General features: G+C 29.3%; 1 protein-coding gene across 1 annotated transcript; it reads left to right on the top strand.

The window, feature by feature from the left end:
• The first annotated feature begins 17,235 nt into the window (after positions 1–17,235).
• Positions 17,236–20,427, top strand: LOC114319059 (uncharacterized). Its single transcript, XM_082884744.1, has 6 exons — positions 17,236–17,506; positions 17,599–17,639; positions 17,776–17,939; positions 18,876–18,975; positions 19,095–19,264; positions 19,559–20,427. The coding sequence occupies exons 1-6, from the start codon at positions 17,454–17,456 to the stop codon at positions 20,096–20,098; spliced, it is 1,068 nt and encodes a 355-aa protein (XP_082740870.1). The 5' UTR covers positions 17,236–17,453; the 3' UTR covers positions 20,099–20,427.
• Positions 20,428–22,844: the final 2,417 nt, after the last annotated feature.

Here is a 22,844-nt window from a genome sequence, read left to right as displayed (position 1 = left end):
GAGTTTACGTTGGTTTTAAACAAAAATTTAAAAATTTTACTAACAAATTTTTTTTTTCACTTAATTTTTTCCCAATTAATTTTTTTTTTCAATGAATTTTTTTTCCAACTAATACTAACCAAGGGGCAATTGGTAATATTACTTTAAACCTTAAGGAGGGCATTATAATTTCTAAAATGTGAGGGGTGCCAATGTAATTTACCCAATGAGGGTAAAATTGGTATTTAAAAAAATTGAAAGGGCTGAGGGGGAATCTGCAATGAAACTTTAAACCTCAGGGGGGAGATGTAATTTTCAAAAGGTGAGGGGAAGAAGTATAATAAATATAAACCTCAGGGGGTGTCAATGCAATTTACCCCCTTTTTTTAACCTTTTGAAAGGTATAGACATTCTTCTGACCAATCTACATTTAAAAAAAATAACCATTGAACTAACTACAATCACATTTTTCTCTTTGTGAGTGTTTATATTTATCTAACTTCAATCATATTAAAAAATCAAACTACAATTTTATTTTTTTTTTGGCTAGACCAAATACAAATAAAAAAAGGAGATAACTTCAATCATACAAATCACAAATATTTTTATGCTGTCTAACTACAATCATATTTTTTTCATAATAAAAAAAATTAATTATAAAGAAGAATCGTTAAAATGATTAAATCACATTAAAAAAAAAATCATTGAACAAACTACAATCACATCATATTTTTCTCACAATAAAAAAATAAATGAAAAAAAAAACCATTGAACTAACTACTATACAATCACATTAAAAAAAAGAATCATTGAACAAACTACAATCATATCACATTTTTTCCATAATAAAAAAAATAAATGAAAAAAAAGAACCATTAAACTAATTATAATACAATCACATTAAAAAAAAAAAAAGAACCATTGAACTAACTATAATCACATTAAAAAAAAGAACTGTTGAACTAACTACAAACACATTTTTCTCTTTGTGAGTGTTTATATTTATCTAACTTCAATTATATTAAAAAATCAAATTATAATTTTTTTTGGCTAAACCAAATACAAATAAAAAAAGGAGATAACTTCAATCAAAAGAACCATTAAAATAGTACACAAAAGAAGAAATTGCTAAACCAAATACAAATTATAATTTTTTTTTTTTTTTGCTAGACCAAATACATCAAAAAATGAGATAACTTCAATCATACAAATCACAAATATTTTTATGCTATCTAATTACAATAATATTTTTTTCATAATAAAAAAAAAATTGTAAAGAAGAACCATTAAAATAGTAAATAAAACGATTAAATAATTATGAGGGGGGGTTTTGACCAAATCTCCCAAAAGACATGGGGATTTGGAGAAATTAATAAATGCTGATTTTTTTTTTAAATCAAAAAATTAAAAAATTATGATTGAGATATTAGACCTCCCACAAGGCTTGTGGCTTAAAAACCTCTTTTTGCTTAATATATAGTATAGACTAGCATATCACCCGTGCTATGAACGGATTGTGTTTACAATTATCTATATATGTGAATTGTGATTTTTAAATGTTTTATTTTTTTATTTTAAATGTCTTGTTTTTTTCCTTTTTTTATATTATATTAAAGTTTAATATTTTGATAATAATCATGTGTGTTGGACTTTTCAAGGAATTAAATGTCTTTTCTTTTTTATTATATTATATTAAAGTTTAATATTTTGATAATAATCATATGTGTTGGACTTTTCAAGAAAATTTTTTTATACTTGTTTTTAATGCATTAAAGTATTATTATAAGGAATAATAATCATATGTGTTGAGACTTTTCAAGAAATTCATATGTGTTGGATTTCAAATTTTTTTTTTTTATACTTGTTCTTAATGAATTAAAGTGTTATTATGAGGGTAAGGCTTGGGGTTGGGAGAAGTTAATAAATGTTAAGATTTTTTTTTTTAAATCAAAAAATCAGGAAATTTAGATTGGGAGATTAGAACTCCCACAAGGCTTAGGGGTTAGAAACCCCCTTTTCCCTTAATATATAGATATAGATAGATAGATAGATAGATAGATAGATTTAATAAGAATTTATGTTTGTTTTAGATATTTTTTTAATATACAAATTATTTTTTTTAAGATTTTTTTATAAAAATAATTTAACAATCTCGTCACTAGCCATAGTGTATGAGAGAAGTTGAAAAGGGCGTAGGAGTAGATATAGGAGAAGTCAAAAAGTGGGTTGGGAGAAGTCAACAAATGCTGAGCTTTTTTTTTTAAATAAATAAATCAGGAAATTTAGATTGGGATATTGAAGCTCCCACAGGGCTTGGGGTTAGAAACCCCATTATCCTTAATATATAGAAGATATAGATAGATAGATAGATAGATAGATAGATTTAATAAAAATTTATGTCTATTTTAGATATTTTGGATGAGATCTTATAAAAAAAAGTGTAGACATGAATGCCCTCCTATTTTATTGTGTTTATAATTATCTATATATGTGAATTGTGATTTTTAAATGTTTTTTTTAAATGTCTTCTTTTTTTCCTTTTTTATATTATATTAAAGTTTAATATTTTGATAACAATCATATGTGTTGGACTTTTTAAGGAATTAAATGTCTTTTTTTTATTATATTATATTAAAGTTTAATATTTTGATAATAATTATATGTGTTGAACTTTTCAAGAAATTTTTTTATGTTTGTTCTTAATGCTTTAAAGTGTTATTATGAGGGATAATAATCATATGTGTTGGAACTTTTCAAGGAATTCATATGTGTTGGATTTTAAAGAAGTTTTTTTTTTATGTTTGTTCTTAATGCATTAAAGTGTTATTATGAGGGTAAAACTTGGGAGTTGGGAGATGTTAATAAATGCTAAGATTTTTATTTTTTTTAAATCAAAAAATCAAGAAATTTAGATTGGGAGATTGGAGCTCCCACAAGGCTTGGGATTAAAAACCCCATTTTGCTTAATGTATAGTATAGATAGATAGATAGATATATCTTCTTCTTTTTTTATTTTTATTTTTGTGTGGTTTCTATTCGGGTATTTTTTTTTAATTTATTTAAGATGGAGTTGTGGGTATCTTTTTTTTAAAATTTAATTTATCTGTGATTTTCATTTGTTTTTAATTATTATTATTTAGGTAAGTTATGATGTGAGTTAGATATGTGATAGACATGTAAGTTTTATTGATTTAAAGTTTATTTAGATAAACTTTAAAGATTTTTTTTTTTAGTTTTTTAGTTTTTTTGGTTATGTTATAATGTAATATATAAAATATAGGTAGATATCTACAACTTTAAAAGAAAATATTATCTGATTTTTTGGGGAAGAGAAAATGAATGCAAGTTTTAATATTTTTTTTTTTGAAAATTTGTGAGAGAGATTAGGAGGGAGAGATTATGAAATATTTTTGTTATTAAATAAATAAATTAGTCAATAGTTTTTTTTAATCTATTTTGTAAATTAAAAATCAATAATTTTGGAAAATTGATTAATTTGTCCTATTAAGTGATTTAAAATTTTGATAGATATACATAAAAAAATACATAATTATATTATTAAATCATAATTCAAATTTAGATGTTATATCTTTTTGAGATCTATAGCTAAATTCTTATCTTTTTATTTTTTATTTTTGTGTGTAACCATAGTATATGGGAGAAATTGAAAAGGGTGTTGCAATAATTATGAGAGAAGTCAAAAGGGATTGTGGGTTGGGAGAAGTCAATAAATGCTGAGGTTGGGTTGGGAGAAGTAAATAAATGTTGAGTTTTTTTTTTTTTAAATCAAAAAATTAGAAAATTAGGATTAGGAGATTGAAACTCCCACAGGCGTTGGGGTTAAAAACCCCCTTTTGCTTAATATATAGTATAGATATATATATATATATATATATAGATAAATAAATAGATATAGATAGATAGATAGATAGATAGATAGATAGATAGATAGATAGATAGATATAGATCGATAGATAGATAGATAGATATAGATATGGCACATACCATTTATATGACACAAGGACTAAAGTACCGGGACAACTGCTGCAATTTGCTCTCATCTAAATTAAAGGGATTTAAAAAGTTAAAAAAAAAAAAGAACAAAAAATTATAATATTAAAAAATGTTCACTAAAAACATATAGATTAAAAATAAAAAATCAATTATTGTAAACTTCATACTAAACAAGGTAATGTTTTCTATTAATTTGAAAATTAAAAAAATATTGTTAATTTTTCCTCTGTTTTTTTTTTCTCACAAAAAAAAATAGCTACATTAATTATTTTCTTTTTTTTTTTTTTTTTTGTGGAGAGGGGTTTTGACCTGCGATTTTTCTAAAATGGGTGTTCTAGACGGAAAGGGTAGAGTTGGTTCAGACAATAAGAAAAAGTGCTTATGCAAGAGGCGCCTTCACTATGAGCAAGAATAGTCAGTTTTGCATAGGGTGCCTTCTTGTATAATAGCTTCAATACTGGTATGCATGAAGGGCTTAAGTGTGAGACGTATAAGAGGGGCTTTAGTGCGAAAATAGAAGAAATAGTTTACAGAGTGTCTTCTTGCTTCACGACTTCAATACTTGTGAGAGAGGAGTAGGCTCAAGTGCGAGAGAGAAATGAGGGTTTGTAGGAAGTGTCTTCTTGGGTCACGACTTGAGTGTCCGTGCACATGAAAATGAGTGATAAGGGTCAGAGTGTGTCTCTTGGGGTCACGGTTTTAGTGCTCCGAAACACAAAACCATAGCATATTAATAAAGAGAAATAATTAGTGAAAAAATATTTTTGTCTTCTTAAATACAATAACAGAGAATTTATTATTGGTGATGAAATATTTTTGTCTTCCACAACATAACCTTATGAGACGAAAAATATATTCATTGTGCAATCAATCAGAATTTATTAGTGACTAAATATTTTCATCTCCCACAACTTATTCTTCCAAGACAAAAATATATTTGTCGCTCATTTAATAGAAAGATGAAACAGCATCGTTTGCATGATGGAGTGATTATTGGTGACGAAACATATTCGTCTTCCATAACTTCTCATTCCTAGACAAAAATATATTTGTCGCCTAATAAATGGAAATATGCAACGACATCGTTTAATAGATAAGGAATTTATTGGTGACAAATTACGTTCGTCACAAAAAATATATATATTTTGTGACAAAAATGTTCGTCTCCAATGAGCTAAAATAATTCGCGCCAAAGCAAATAAAATTGGCGCCTAAATTTTGCAGATGAAAATTTTTTTCGTCTCCTATACGTTTGAGAAAAAATAAAACAAACGACAAAATTAATATTTTATCATCTTTGGGTTAAATTTTAAGACAAAAAAAATTTCGGCACCAAATTTTGTCACAATAGCCTAGATTTCTTGTATTTTGTTTCCTTGTTTGATTATTATTATTATTATTTTCATATTGTGGTGAGGGGTTTACTATGAGAAAGAATAATAGCTTTGCACAAAATGTCTTCTTGGATAATAATGTTTGCATGCACAAACGGCGAGAATAGAGGAGCTTTAGTGCGAAATAGAAGAGATGGTTTATAGAGATTATTTTCTTGAGTCACAGCTTCAATACTTGTGAGAGAGGAGACTCAAGTGCGAGATAGAAACGAGGGTTTGTAGACGTGTCTTTTCGGGTCACGACTTTAGTATTTGTGTGTGTGTGAAAGTAAGTGATTAAGGTGAGAGTGATCTCTTCGTTTCTGACGACATTTTAATAAAGAGAAATAATTAGGGATAAAATATTTTCATCTCAAACTCATATGTTCGTTGCCTAATCAACAAAAATACAAAAACAACGTTGTGTAGGGATGGAGAATTTATTGGTGATGAAATATTTTCGTCTCCTTCAACTTAACCTTATGAGACGAAAATATATTCGTCGCACAATCACTCAAAATGCAACACGACACATGGAGAATTTATTAACGATGAAATATTTTCGTCTCCCAAAACATATCCTTCCGAGACAAAAATATATTTGTCACCTAATTAACAGAAAGATAAAATGAGCATGAAGAGTTTATTGGTGACGAAATATTTTTGTCTCTCATAACTTATCCTTCCCAGCCAAAAAATATATTTGTCACCAAATAAATAAGAAAATGAAACGACATCGTCTAATAAGTTTCGAATTTATTGGTGACGAATTCCTTTTGTCACAAAAAACTTTAAAATTTGTGACAAAAATGTTCGTCTCCAATGAGCTAAAATAATTGGCGCCAACAAGAAAAAAAATTGGAGCCTCTTTTTTTTTCTAATGAATTTATTTTTTCGTCTCCTACAGTTTTGAGAAGAATTAAAAGAAACGACAAAAGTAATATTTGGTCATGTTTGGGTTACATTCTAAAACGAAAATAAATTTTATCACCAAGTTTTAAAAATTAATTATTGAAAACTCCATACTAAACAAGATAATGTTTTCTATTAATTTTGAAAATTACAAATTTTTTATTATTTGTTTCTCTGTATTTTTTCTCACAAAAAAATAGCTACATTAATTATCTTTTTTTTTTTTTTTTTGTGGAGAGAGGTTTTGACCTTTGATTTTTCTGAAATAGGTGTTCTAGACGGAAAGGGTAGAGTTGGTTCAGACAATGAGAAAAAGTGCTTGCGTACATAGAGTGCCTTATTGGATAATAGCTTCAATGTTGGCATGCACGAAGGGCTTAAGTGTGAGACAGAAGAGAGGGGCTTTTGCGCGAAATAGAAGAAATTGTTTATAGAGTGTCTTCTTGAGTCACGACTTCAATACTTGTGAGAGAGGAGTAGACTCAAGTGCGAAAGAGAAATGAGGGTTTGTAGAAAGTGTCTTCTTGGGTCACGACTTCAAGGTCCGTGTACATGAAAATGAGTGATAAGCGTTAGAGTGTATCTCTTGGGGTCACAGTTTCAATGCTTCGAAACACAAAACCATGGCATTTTAATAAAGAGAAATGATTAGTGATAAAATATTTTTGTATCCTTCAATACCAGAACAAATAATTTATTATTGGTGATGAAATATTTTTGTCTTCCACAACTTAACTTTATGAGATGAAAAATGTATTCGTCACGCAATCAATTAGAATTTATTAGTGACGAAATATTTTCGTCTCCCACAACTTATTCTTCTGAAACAAAAATATATTTGTCGCCTATTTAATAGAAAGATGAAATGACATTGTCTGCATGATGGAGTGTTTATTGATGACGAAATATTTTCGTCTTCCATAACTTATCCTTCCCAGACAAAAATATATTTGTCGCATAATAAATGGAAATATGCAACGACATCGTTTAATAGGTATGGAATTTATTGGCGACGAATTACGTTCGTCACAAAAAAAAATATATTTTGTGACAAAAAATGTTCGTCTCCAATGAGCTAAAATAATTCGCGCCAATGCAAATGAAATTGGCGCCTCATTTTTGCACACAAAATTTTATTTTCGTCACCTATACTTTTGAGAAAAATTAAAACAAACGACAAAATTAATATTTCGTCATCTTTGGCTTAAATTTTAAGACATAAAAAAATTCGTCACCAAATTTTGTCACAATAGCTTAGATTTCTTGTATTTTTTTATTGATTTTAACCATTTGGTGACGAAATTTGGTTTTCCTCTCTAAAAATAATACATTTGGAGACGAAATTATTTCCTCTCTAAATTTTTTTACAATGGTGACGACAAATTTCATCTCCAAAATGGCGCCAAATTTTCCACCAAATTTTCCAAGGGCGGGAAATTATTTTGTGACGAAAAATAAAATTTAGAGACGAATAAAATTTTCGTCACCTATTGTTTTATTTGATTTTAAGCATTTGGTGACGAAATTTGGTTTTCGTCTCTAAAAATAGTACAATTGGAGGCGAAATCTTATTTTCATCACTAAAACATGTATATTTGGAGACGAACTATTTTTTCGTCACGCGTTTTTGTCACCATAGACCTTTTTTGTTGTAGTGGTCATTTTGGCCCCTGACCTTTCAATTGTGATACATTTCACCCTAAATTTTGAATCTTATTCCAAATAAGATAATTAAAAACTTGTTACTTCATTTGAAGAGCAAAGTCGTCATACAACTTATCTTGTGTTGGTTAATGTATATGTTGTTTGAAATATAATGTTTCTTTTTTTTAATGAATAATGTTGGAACTTTTTTTGTTATTAAATTCTGTTTTGTTTGATTTTCAAAATATATTTTAAGAAAAAATTTATAAGAAACTAAAAATTAAATTGGTACAAAAATTTAAAAACACATTATTTTTATATAATCTTATCTTTTGGGAGAGTAGAAATAATTTTTTTAAATATTTTTTTTGTATATTTATTTTCGTTAAAGTAGTTTTTTTTTTTTTCGAAAGTCAAATATAACAATAACTTTGATATAATTATTAAACCAATCCATTAAATAAAAAAATTCAAAACTAAAAATATTTCATAATTAAACATATCGATTATACAGTAAAAGCCAAATAATCATCCGTTACATAACCATCAAAAACTATCTGTTAACAACAAATACAACTATTTAGTACACGATAACCATCCAAAAATATCAACGAAAATAACCACCCATTACATAATTACCATTCAAACACATATTAAAAATTAATTGAGAAAATTAGTCTAGGGCCCTTCTCCCACTTTTCGTAATGGAAAAGATCCACAAAATTATTTTTTGATGTCTAAGGTCCCTAAACATATATCAGAAAAATTTGACTCTTTTGTCTCTCTCTCTCTCTCTCTCTCTCTCTCTCTCTCTTTTCTCCTCTCACCCACTAGTCTTCGAGATCTAAGGCATTCGGCGTCGCGTCCGCCTCTGGTTCGCGGTCTCCGACAATGAGGCGGAGTTTGTCGAATCGTCTCCTTCAGTTCTCACAAGAGTTGAAAGCAAAAGCGGTTACAAAAGCGAAACATTTCTCTCAGGAGTTAAAGGCGGAGCTGAAGCGGTTCTCGTGGTTCTGTGAAAGAAGCTTTGAGAGCGTAGCACCACCAGATTTGTTTTTTCTGTCAAGGTTCGGCATCGCCGGAACATGGACAGCGTTGGTGATTGAATGATCAAGTTGGGGACTCTCACCACCAGACCCGATCGCCGTTTCAATTTGGACCCGCCCGAAGTCTCTATTTCATCTCCTATCACTTGTCAGAAAGCCGCTGCCGCTAAACAGTTCATCGAGAATCACTACAAAAACTACCTCCAAGGGTTATAGGATCGTAAATAAAGGTCCAATTCACTTCTCTCTCTCTCTCTATATATATATGTATATGTGTAAGTGTTTGTTGTATTGTTGATGTTTATGGAGATGTGTTTGAACCTTTTCAATCTCAATTTTTATCATTTATGGTTGTAGAAATGAGAGATGATTCAAAGGAATTTGCGTTGGGATTGTTCGATGCGCTGAGCAGACGATGAAGGTTGAATGTTGACAAGATCAGCATAGATGAGCTTTACGAGTATTGGTCTCCAATCACTGATTAGAGCTTCGATTCTCGACTCCAGATCTTCTTCGACATGTATGCATTATTATTTTTTCTTTTCAAAAAAATTAATAGATTTATTCTTTGATTTGAATAAATTTCTCTGGGTTGTAAAGGGAAATTTCTCTAGTTTTGAGAAAATTTCTCTGGTTAAAGTGAGTCAAGAGAAATTCTTTCCTGGTACAGAGAAATTTGTTTATGTTCTTGTTCAGTATTTTTTTTTATGAATTCTGCACTCTCAGGTTTGTTATCAATTTTTTTGGTATGTTTTCGATATGTTTCATCGCAATGTTGTTTGTTTGGGGTCATATTAGGGTTTTTGAATTTGTAATAGGCTTCATTGCATTTTTTTCCCTCTGTATTTATCTTATTGATGTATACAAAGTTGCCCATTATGTTAAAGCAGAGAAATTTGCCTCTATCTCTGGCATCCCAATCACAGAAATTGGAATTTCTCTGGATTGAAGAGGAAGAATTTCTCTGGCCTGGGTTGAAGAGGGAGAATTTCTCTGGTTTTCAGTGAATTTCTTTGAGTTAGAGAGGGAAATTTCTCTGGGTTAAAGTGACTTTCTTTGGAAAGTCCAGAGAAATGTGAGATTTTCTCTGAATAGAATTTATCTGGGAAAAATTTCTCTGGGCTGAAATTTCTCTGGACTGGAATTTCTCCGGGCTGAAATTTCTCTGGACTGAAATTTCTTTGGATCAATGTTAAGGGACCTTAGACATTATGAAAATATTAGATGTCCTTTATACTATAAAGTCTTAATACCAGGGACCCTAAAAAAAAAAACCCCAAAATAATTTGGTAAAAAAATAAAAGGTTATTCATTTTTATATAACTTTACCTTGGTGAATAGAATCAGATTGCTTGTTTTCATTTTTTATAAAACGCTTTTCAGAAAATTCTAATTTCTTATTTTTCGTATTTGTTGTTTTTGTTGATTTTTTAAAATATTTTAAGCAATTTTTTTACTTTTTAGACACACCTAACATAAATACACCTAAAAAGTAAAAAAAAATATATAAAAAATCTTTTATAAATTCACTAAATACCAAAAATACAAGAATTTAGTATATTTTTTATATTTTTATGTATTTATTAATTTTTTAAAATATTTTTTCACATTTTTTTTACTTTTTAGATACATCTAACTAAGGTGCATCTAAAAAAGTAAAAAAAAAATGTTTAAAATTTTAAAAATATTCACTAAAAACAACAGAATACGAAAATAAAAAAACTCAGTTTTCAAAAAACTTAATTCAAAAAATTCAAACCAAACACATTGAATAATTTTTTAAAATTTAAAAATAATTTTTTGACATTTATTTTTGTCAAACTAGTTTATATTTTATCAGATTGACAACTTTGCCATTAAAATTGAGTAACAATGTCTTCAATTGTCCTTATTTGAAGCGAGATTCAAAATTCATGATCAAATGTATTATAATTAAAAATTTACAAATCAAATTGATACAACTCACAAATTATATAGACCGTTAGTGTAATTCACCCATTTTATATTGATAATAAATGAAGAAAAGTAGTAAAAGTTATTCAATAGTAAAAGTTATTCAATAAATGTCTTAATCCATGCTAAAACATGTATTGTTGCCATTTATTTTCTAATACACAAATAATAAAATAAATAAATGTTTAATTATAATATTTTGATCAATTTAGTATATTAGTGTACAATTTTTAAAACACCAAAACAAACCATACCCATAAAAAATATAGTGAATTCTAATATTCCATCAATGAGTGATTGATTCAGTTCTATCATTTTTTTCTTAAATCCTTATATATATGGTTAATATAGCATTATTAAATGAGTAATATTACACAAACAAATAAAATTTGCAAACTTTCAATTCTCAATCTAAAATTGCATTTCTCATATTAGTTTACTGAGCCATATATTTCACATACCAAATTTATATTATCATATATGGCACTTATTTGTAATCAAAATTTATATTTTAAAAAAAAAGGACTATTTGTATAATATTTTTCTTCTTGCATTAATAATGTACTACTAAGCTTGGCATTTGTGGGCCATGGTGATCCATGAATGGCCTCATTGTTACCCATTGTTTGAAGTACTACTGGGGTCCTCCAAACGTATAAAGAGGGTTAACTACAGATATGTATGTTAATTAATAAACTGACATATAGGATGGTGGATGTGTGATAAAAAAATAAAAAATAAAAAATATTTATGATTTTATTTTATTTTTGCTTGAAGTCATGTCATAATTGAATGGCATATGGATAATATCAATCACACACACCTAAAATGTAAGCATCATTGTATAAATTGCTCACAAGTTGAAGTAATGTTGCTATCTTCATGCTAAATTGGTAGTCACAAATATATGTCCAATTTGAGTGAATACTTATAATTACAATTTAGGAGAATCTAAAATGGATGAATCATGCCAACATTTTCATTTTGTTTTGTAATGGATGGTTTAAAGTATTATAAAATTTAAGTCACATTATACAAATAAATAAATAATTAAAACATATAAAAAAAATTACACAAAATAATGACATTGAGTTGCGAGTGCAGGTGTTCAGAGAGAGCGTGCGTGCACCAAAATATATATATATATATATATAAATGTTTTTAAGTGAAAAAATGCAACTGTGATGTCCCTTCCCGTGAAAATTTATGTATACAAAATTACAGAATTATATATTTTCATAAATTTTATATGGTTTGTAACTGTGCTACATTTTAAGCTCAACAAATGCATAAAAAAACAAAAAGAAAAGGTCATGTTGCTTGGGACTTGAAATATGTTTTAATTTTTTATTTTTCTTTGTTCTTTGAGAAAACATAATTAATTTTTATGACCCCAACAAATTTGCGAGACGAGAATTAGCAAAACAACACGTAACATCCGTATGCACGCCAAATTTATTTTGGCTTAACTTATTCATCATTTTTAAATTATTTGGACCGGTCCAATCGATATATATAATTATTATGGTTAAAAACAATATAATAAGTGATGTTTCTGTTGCTTTGGTTGTTGCTTGCTTTGACAAAAAACCATGCTATTTCCCAATTTAAAATAAATTTTTATAAAAAAAAAGAAAGAAAGGAAGAGTTGGTTATATTGTCATCAAGTCGTTGTACAAATTAGTATCACGACTCTTTCTACATTAGGAATTGAAATGTTGTGAGGCTTGGGCAATCATATTATATAATAAACTAAAATTAACCATAACTTAAAACCATCATTTAACCAAAAAATAAAATGAATAATAAAAATAAGAAGCCACTGCCACTAGTGGTAGACAATGGCAAAGTACAACACAATATGACATATATTACTCACAAAAATGAAAAAAAATAAAATACTAAGTTTAAAAACAAATTATGGACAGAGATTTGGCATAACATCCATTATCATAGAATTGCAACAAATATAAATTAAGATTCTTTTACATTGAACAATAATTTATTTTTATTTTTATTTTTATTTTCCTTTATTCGATATATAAACACTTGTTTTCATCTTTTTAATTAGTGATTAGGTGCATTGATGATGGATCCATGTTTGACTAAGCTACCAACTTCCCTTGGACTTTTGCTTTTTATACAACTATTATTATAAAAATACATGGCAAAGTACAAATCAATTTGCTTTACCATTGGTTATGATCAAGTAAATAAAGAGTAATTATTATACTGTTTAGCTTTTACAAATAGTCTCCAACGGCAATTAGCAGATTCATAGGACATGAATAAAATAAATATAAGTGCAAATCTAATCATCTCATTCAAAGATAAAGATAATTCTTCATTATTTAATATTTTATTAGTAATGTTATCAATTATTAACCTATGAATCATTTTTTAATTGATGATTTTTTTTACATTGAAAAATAGATTTGTTATTCCACTCGTTGTTTGGTGATCATTTTTTAATTGTTACGGGTTTGCATGTAGTAGTCATTAACAACATAACAATTTGATGAATTTGTTGACAATAACTATGAGCAAACATATCAATGACTCCTCATAAACGACAAAATGTGTACAAAAAAAAAAAAGCACTTGCCACAAGAAATGAACATATTGCAAAAGATTATAAGTCAGTGTGATTAAATAAAGCACTTGATGTGTCACTTTTGGGCTTTTTATTGCGAGGGACTAATTTGAAAAAACTTGAACCAAGTAAATAGTGATCATACTTTCAAAATCATGGCTTTATCAACTTGAATTATTTAGCTCATAAATATTTTGGACTTTTTATTGAGAGGGAGTAACTTAAAAACACTTCAACCAAGTAAATAGTGATCATACTTTCAAAATCACGGCTTTATTAACTTGAATTATTTAGCTCATAAATATGAAAGCAAAACATAGCCAAAGTGATAATAATTTAACAAGCGATTTTGTTTAAGAAAACAATAAATAAAAGTGTTGCATTGTGAGATCATTAGTCTCCGTTGCTAAATTGTTGAAGAGTAAATTGTTGAAAAGTCTAAGCTAAGGAAAGTATAAGACATTAGATCTAGTGAATATTTTTTGTTGCCCAGAGGTTCATCCTTTGTGAAATAATTTGGTGAAAAGTTCTTTCGTTGATTTTTTAGGACATTTGTTTGAAATTTTATCCTTAATTTATATATTGACTTTTGTTTATCTGTTGACTTTTTTGTTGACTATTTGTTCAAATTTATATTTATCTATTCAGATTTATATCTATTTGTTCAATTTTTTGTGTATCTCTTCAAATTTGTTGACTATCTGTTCAATTTTTTCCTTTTATCTGTTCAAGTATATGTCCAAATTTTCTTATCTGTTCAATTTTTCACTTAATTCTATTGTTGAATTTTTTATCTGTTCAAAATCTTTGTTAAAGTTCTTGTTCTAATTTTTCATATCTATTGAAATTCTAAAATTCTATCTGTTTAAATTCTTGTCCTATTTTTCCTATCTATTTGAAATTATAGTTTTAATTTTCCTACCTGTTTAAATTCAACACACAAATTTTATCTGTCTCTCTATGCATTTTTATGATATGTTCAACTTCAAATATAGACCTGTTCAAATTCACACATAGATCTTATATTTTTGTTTGTTCTATTTGTTAATCAATAACAACAATCATTAATTACAAATAAAAATTAAATTCGTGTGTAAATTTGAACCACTACCGCCTAAATCAACAAATCTGACTCAGGAAATGTGTGATCATCTGTTGAAATCATTTTAAATCCATTTTTTTTGTTGAAATATATGATTATCTAAGACCATTCAATAACACCACTTCACAGGGTTATAAAGAGAGAGAGAGAGAGAGAGAATAGTTTGGTGAAACCTTAGTTGCAATGCAATGTAGATAGAGATCATATAGTTGATTAAACAGATCATATACTTGTCCTTCATTTACAATTGGGTCGATATTGCCCAATGAATCCTCTACCTTGGCTGTCGGTACCCCTAGTATACGGTTTCGTAAAAGACGTCGATGCTACTACCAAATTGAGTGTGGAGAAGGCGCAGAGGTCAAGGACGAATGAGGAGAATCGACAAAAAAATAGGAGCAGAGGATGAAGATAATGTCGTCGCCATGGATTTCTTTCTTCTTTCTCATTGTGCAAGGACATAGCCACCGCTACTGCTATCGCCATCACCATCGAAGACTCACAAATTTTGATCATTGATCGATTGGCTTCGTAGATCTAAGCGATAATCTTGGTCACCGTGCGATCTGAAGCAGAGACGATTGTGGTGGTGGTGGTGGTGGTGGTGGAATGACGGATGACGAGAGTAAGTGGTGGTGAAAGATAGGGTGAAAAGAAACAACAAAGAGAGATAGAGGTAGAGAGAGCAATGTTGGAGAGAAAATGATTTGGTTAGGGTTTGGTTTGGAAAAATATATATTGGGTACTTTGGTCATTTTACAACGGCTTGTCCTTATGCATAAAGTATTTCAGCGCCTAGATCTTTGGGTAAATAAAATTCAAAATTGGATTTATCACCCTAAGCACCCATGTTAAAATGTTATGTCAAAGTTAAATTTTAATATGCTAGAGTTTCTCCAATAGTGAAGCACTAGGGTCATTATTATTAAAAGAGTTAATTACTTATAAGTCCTATTTACAAATATTATAGTAGTTCAGATTCTATTTAAGATTTTTTTAACTAATAAGTTCATATTTGGTAAAACTGAGAATATTATCAGTTTTTCTCATTTTTTAAAACTAAGAGCATTATCAATTTTGCATAGTAATGTTCCAGATAATTGGTTCACTAGCTGATAAAAAAAAAAAACAAAGTATAAAATTAAACGTTTTTGTCATTCTACTTAGTAGTTTGATTCTACTATCCAATAAAACCGGAAACATTATCAGTTTTTTTCAATTTTAAAATTGAGAACATTATTAGTTTTTTTTTAAATTTTTATTATACTTTTTTTTTGCACATCAATGTTCCATCATCATACTTCTTTATAGACACAAAATTTGTAGTTTTGCAAAAAAAAAAAAAAAAAAAAAAACAATTTTTAAATTTTTTTCAAAAAAGGCATTAGTGTTTTTTTTTTTTTTGCACATAATTTTTTTTTGTTTTTCTAATTTGAAAGTTGATATTTTAAAGTTTTGAAAATCAAAATAAATATCAAATCATTATGTTCCCTTATAGATAATCATAAATAATGGAAGGTAATTTCAACTATTAAAAATTTAATGGGACTTAAAAATTCAAAAAAATCTTAATTAGGACTTAATGGAGTACAAGTTTATAAATTAAGATTTATATGTAAATGTCTCTTATTAAAAATGATCGAACTTCTCTCTAATTCAAATATAAACTTTAGGACATGTTCCCATATCAATTATTCGAACTGTTCATTTTGTAGTACCCTCCGTGTATATGATTCATAAAAAAAATAAAATAATAATAATTATAACATTTTTATTTTATCATATTTGGTTTGAAAAATATATATGTTGGGTAGTTTGATCGTTTTACGGTAGTTTATCCTTATGAACAAAATATTTCAACACCAGAATCTTTGGACAAACAAAATTTATCGCGTCAGTGTCCATTGTTAAAATAGTATGCTGTAGTTAAATTTTAATATGCTAGAGTTTCTCCAATAGTGAGGTACAAGGGTTGCTAATATTAAAAAGGATTGAAGTTCTCTCTAATTCAAATATAAACTTTAGGACATGTTTCATATTAATTATTCAAATTATTCATTTTATAATACCCTCCGTGTATATGATTCATAAAAAAAAAAAATCAATAATTATAACATTTTATTTTATCATATTTATTTTTAAAAAATAAATGTTCTATTTTAAAAAAGCATTTTTACTTTTGCTCATAGGTCTAGTTGATATATTTTTTGGATTAATTGTGAGAAATTTAATTGCAATTGGAAAACTCTGGCCATATTTGATTTGATTTTCAAAATTTTGTTTTATAATTTAAAAAAAAAAATAGAATAAACAAATAAAAGTATTTATCATTTTTATATGATGTTATCTTTTTAGATGACACAAATAATTTAAAATCTGTTTTTAATATTTATTTTTTATCAAATTAATTTATATTTTTTCAAAAAATATTACCAAAAATAAAACTGTGGCCTATATTTTCAATTATTCATAAATTTTTAATATCCAACAAATAAGTTGTCCAACATTGGAAAAACTTTTCCTCAAAAACTTATCCAACAAATAAATTACATGACACCTCAACTGAATTTGGACAACTAAACAAATACAAATTTATACACATCATTTTTTGTAAACAAAATTTTATTACCTGAAATATTTCCTACTCTCTATATATATGTCAAAGATAATCTAGAAACTTCCCTTTTCAGTTTTTTCCCCTCTCTCTCTCTCTCTATCTCTCCATTAGGGCCAATCCAGAGTGACCAAGCCCTAACCCTAGATTGTCATCTCCACATCTGAGGTTCCTCAAGTTCTCGCAATCGAACACTAGCTCTGATCTTTAAATCTTCAACGCCATGGGTTCCAAGAAGTCCGACAATCCACACTTCGGCGATGGCGCTAGTCCAGGGTCTCTCTCTCTCTCTCTCTCTCGTGTGTGTATATATATATATACGTGCATTTAGCTGATAGGGTTTTTGTTTCTGTGTTTGTGCATTACAGAAAGATTTTCATCGGGGGTTTAGCTAAAGACACTACATTAGGTCAGCTCATTCTTCTTTCAATTGCTACTTCAAAAATATCTAGATTGTTTTGTTTGGTGGCAAATTCTTCAATTTACATTATGATATGATTGTTTGATGATTGTTTTGTGTGATTGGGGGTGGTGTGTGAGTGCAGATCAGTTCACGAAGTACTTTGGGAAGTACGGGGAGATTACAGATTCGGTTATAATGAAAGATCGGCACACTGGTCGACCCAGGGGTTTTGGGTTTATCACCTATGCTGATCCTTCTGTTGTTGACACTGTTATTGCTGAAACCCATGTCATCAATGACAAACAGGTGCTTTTCCTCACTTGGGTTATTTACTTTGGAAGAAAAATCTTTGTGCATTTTTGTGTTTCTGGGTTTTGCTGTTTTTCCTGATAGGAAAAACTGTGGTGAAGAGAGAAGAAAAACAGAAAATTTGATGCTTTTCCTTAACTTTACATCTTGTTTAGAGCCTTTGAACTTGAAACTTGAAGTAATAAACATTCTATGCCAAAGTAAACAGAAGCTTACTCTCTTAAATTTCTATTTAATTTTTGTTCTCCACTAGACTTCCTCTATGTACCCACCCAAATAAATGTGTTTGTTTCAAGATTGGCTTGGAAATTTATCTTCCTCTGGTGTTGGTTTAGAAAATATATACGAAATAGTTGGATTAGTGTCAGGTAATTTTGTTTTTTAATATCCCAAGATCCTAAGCAATGAAAAGTAACCCCTTTTACATTTTTTTTTGGGTTTATATTGTATAAGGCTGCTCATGAAAAATAATAAATAAATAAAGTTTACTGGCAAATGCATTATTAACCGATAACTATGTTTAAAATTCTCTGTGAACAATGTGATTTCCCTTTCTCACTGGCCAATGGAGAAATGCTTTCTGCTTGATTGCTGTGAAAGTCGGAAAACAAAAGAATGCTTGGCATACTACCTATTACTGCACAGGGTTAGGTTAGTTTGGAAGCAGGTTGAACTGTTGTTTTGCCATTGAGGACTTAGCTGTGCTGCGATGTGAAGTACTGTTTTTTGACTGATGCTTGACTTATGATAAATTGTATCCAGGATGCCTCTATAATTTTTGTCAATAAAATTTGTTATTATTGTGGAGATTTGGATTGTTGAGTTGCTGGAGAATCTCTCCACTTTCTGAAAGTGCATAGAACTTTGACCAAGATAATATCTTCTGTCAGAAGGTTTAGGCATTGTGACTTACACAGTCAAATTTCTGAGCAGGTTGAGATCAAAAGAACAATTCCGAAAGGTTCTGCTGAATCCAAGGATTTTAAAACAAAGAAGATTTTTGTCGGTGGGATACCTACCTCTGTCACTGAAGGTGTGGTATTTACTTTCTTTTTTTCCCCCAGATCACGGTCTGGGATTGCACATTTTAATTTTGCATGTTCTTCTGCTATTGTTGTTATCCTGGTTAAACTGGTTCCCCATTCTTCTCAGATGAGTTCAAGAATTTCTTCTCAAAGTATGGAAAGGTAGTGGAACACGAGATCATAAGAGACCATGTCACTAAACGCTCTCGGGGCTTTGGATTTGCTGTATTTGACAACGAACAAGTTGTTGATACTATTCTGGCCAATGGAAATATGATTGATATGGAAGGCTCACAGGTGAGTTCAGTCCAATGGGTCATTACCATATCAGATGTACAAGGACATAGCTTTTATGTGTTCAAACCAGCAATACAATATTATTTTCAGTTTATTTTCATATTAGGATCAACAATGGGTTCTATTTTACCTTGTTAACCCTTATTATTATTATTATGTTAAGTTCAACTTGTGGGTATTGTAGAATTGGAATTATCATTCCGTTAGCTTTGTAGGTTTATTTTTTTGTTTGTGTCTAGATGTCAAAATAATTTGCAGGTGGAAATTGTAGGTTAACGTACTTTTTTGTTGTAGGTTGAGATCAAGAAGGCTGAACCAAAGAAACCCTCAAACCCTGCACCTGCTCCTGCATATGGTAGTGAATCTAGGGGCCGCGGATATGGTGATGGTTTTGGTGGATTTGGCAACTCTTATAGTGGTTTCGGCAGTGGCGGTTTTGGCCCTGCTTCGTATAGGACACTTGGAGGTCTTGGTGGTAGGCTTGGTGATTATGGTGGATATGGTGGTGGGGGTAGCGAATTTGCTGGGCGTTATAGTGACTTTGGTGGCAGTGATTACATGGGTTATCGGGGAGAGGCTTCACTTGGCTATTCTAGTCGCTTTGGTTCCTACGCTGGAGGTTTCAGTGGTGGATATGGCGGGAGTGGACTAGGTTCATATGGCCGTGGAGGTGGAGGTGGAGGTGGAGGTGGAGGCTATGGCAGTTATGGGGGCTCAGGATCTGGTGCTGGTTATGATTCTGGCCCGGGTGCTGGTTATGGTGGTGCTGGGGGGCTTTATGGAAGTAGGGCAGGCTATAGTGGCAGTAGTCGTTACCATCCGTATGGAAGGTAGATTTTTGCTAAGCTTTTCCTGTAGTAGTGCACCCAGGTTTCTTGGTTCTCAGTGTAGCATTTTCCGGTTTGGAGTTCCATACACTTAAAGCATTTACTGCAAGAGGAAACACTCTAGAAGATCAGAAGAACCTTTAGTTTGTTTCTGCTGCTTTATGAATTAGACAGCCATCTAGATCATCTATCAAGTTATATGCTTATGATTGTCTGTTATAGTTAGACATCGAGCTTGTTCTGAAATTTTAATTAGCTAGATTTTATTGAGTTGTGAATGTACTTTTCTTTTGGGAATTATTCTAGATGCTTGTTGACACAGGCCGTTTTCTTCTATATCTAGATTGCTAATATGCGCAGCAAACTAGGCTTATGGAGGATGCATTTATAAGTTTTCAATGGCTAGACTGAGAATACTTGTATGGGTTCTAGTTACAATGTTTGGTTTTGTGTTTTCTTCGTTAGTACACAAAATCACTTTGGTACTAGTTAAACTATTGTGCGTTGCACTCATATTCTTCTATTCTCAGTCAGTTTATGAATGATGATGCATCATTTGGTCCTGCAGTGCAGGTCAGGGATGTGGGCCACATAGCTTTTCTCTGTTGTCTAACTTGACAAGTCCTGTGCTTGGGCTAGTCTAGACATTCAGATAATCATACTGATCAATTGGATTAGCCTTTAAACAGGAAAATGGTGGATAATAAAAGATTTAAACAATGCTGAAGGGTAAACTAGAAATTTTTGTGAGAACCAAAATTAGCTTGAAAGCATATAAAGCTGTATTGGAATCCTGTGCCCGTGTATGGATTTCATGAAGGTAAATGCCCAAAAGATTCACAATTGCCTGTTTCGGATAATTATAAAGCTTTTTTTATTGTTTTTATTTTTTTATAACCTGTTTTGCTTTGTTTTATCAGTTCTCTCAGGCTGCTAACTTCTCTTTTGCTTATTTGGTTGTATTAATTTCCTTAATGTTTACAAATGGAGTGCTTATTTGGGGATAATGTCTATGATGCTTATTTTGCCTCACTTCACGTTGTGTTCATATGATGCTTTTTAGTTGGGTTATTAAACATCAGTAGTTTTGGGAATGAAAATTTTCCAGACATAGAAACTCTTGTCTTTGAAAATTGTTTTGAGTCAAGCTTGATGATTTTTGTCAGAAACAAGTATTGATTTGGTTTCTTTCAGGCATCAGTTGATTCATGGGTTGGCAATGGACTGAATTTGTGATGGATTTATTTGTTCTGTTTACTTTTTTGTGGTGCTGTTGCCATGGAAAGTATCTTGTTTTTCTTGATATATGTATTTTTGTGTAGCAATTTAGAAGAGGAAAAATCTGAGGAAAACAACTCTCCTCTTTGTCATCTTATATGCTTTCCGGTTTACCTTAAGCACCAAATTAAGCCCAAAGTTGAATAATCAAGATGCTAGGTATTGTATTATAGTACCTTCTGCAATATAGGAAGCTCACATTGTATGTGACCCTAATCTTTCTTTGTTGCTGCTGAATGTAAGGTCACATTGTAGATGCAGATTAACTTGTTCTTGATTGTTTTGTATGGTGACAATGGTGATTATGGTGCAAATTTTTGTTCACGGATAAACTCATTTTGGGGTCATCATAATTTTCTGTCACTGTATATGATATGATTGAATGATTGACGATGATTAGACACAGTTTTTCATTATGTTTGTTTCCATGAAAAATGTGTATTGCTTATTTTCCTGTTTGGTACGATAAAAAATTGGAGTCAACAAAAGTCAATAATATTTCGTTTGAAAACATATTTTATTTTTAATAATTTTTATTTTTATTTTTTTATAAAATAGTGTACAGAAAAATAGAGGGAGTGTTGCGATAATTTGGAATGTGTTGGAAAGATTGTAAAAATTGATTTTTTGACTTTTAATTAAGCTTTTAATTTTTTTAGGCAAGTGATTTGAAAAGTTAATAAAAAGTTATTTTTGGCTTTATTGATTAATATTTGTTTATGATGTCAAATCACAATAAAATGGTTAAACTATTCCTATACAATTTGAAGTATTTACAATTTTACTCATGTAAGTATATTTTGATCTATGTTATGAGGGGTAGAATTATAATTTTATCAGTGGCTAAAAATTAACTTTCCAAGTGTCTTTAAATACCCAAAAAAAAAAAAAAAAAAACTTTTTACTTTTGTTATAAACATACAAACGTGGCTAAAAAAGTATCCAAAAGAGGCCTTTGTAGTGATTTATATTTTTATTAAAATTGAAAGTCCACAAATAAACATAAATTTGGTTTCATTTGGCAAGACTTTTTAACTATGATTTGAGAACATGAGTTGTATTTTGAGTTTGTGTGTTTTGAAATTATGATTTGAGTGTAAAAAACTTGTTTGGTTATGATTTTTGAATAGAGTGTTGAATTGAGTTTTGAATTGAGTGTACAATTGAGTTTTGAAAGTTTGATTTGGCATGTGAAGCAATAAAATTTGTTTGATTATGAGTTTTGGAAAGAGTTTTCAAAACTTAATTTAAATTGTTATGACTCATAACAAAACACACTACTTTCATACTATTGAAAATTCTGATCAATACTAATAACCAAATTATTTTTAAAATTCAATTAAAAAATTTATTATTAACAGAAAATAATATTAATCAATTTTTTAATTGAAAATACTAGAAAGGAAATAGTTTTTTTTTAAATAAATATTCAAAAAATTTAAATCATAAATATTTAAATAATCTAAAAAATTTAA

This window comes from Camellia sinensis, chromosome 8 (assembly GCF_055761805.1).
Source record: "Camellia sinensis isolate YWXY chromosome 8, ASM5576180v1, whole genome shotgun sequence".
Lineage (NCBI taxonomy): Eukaryota > Viridiplantae > Streptophyta > Magnoliopsida > Ericales > Theaceae > Camellia > Camellia sinensis.
Note: the sequence above shows the minus strand (reverse complement) of the source record. Positions and strands in the feature narration are given on the sequence as shown.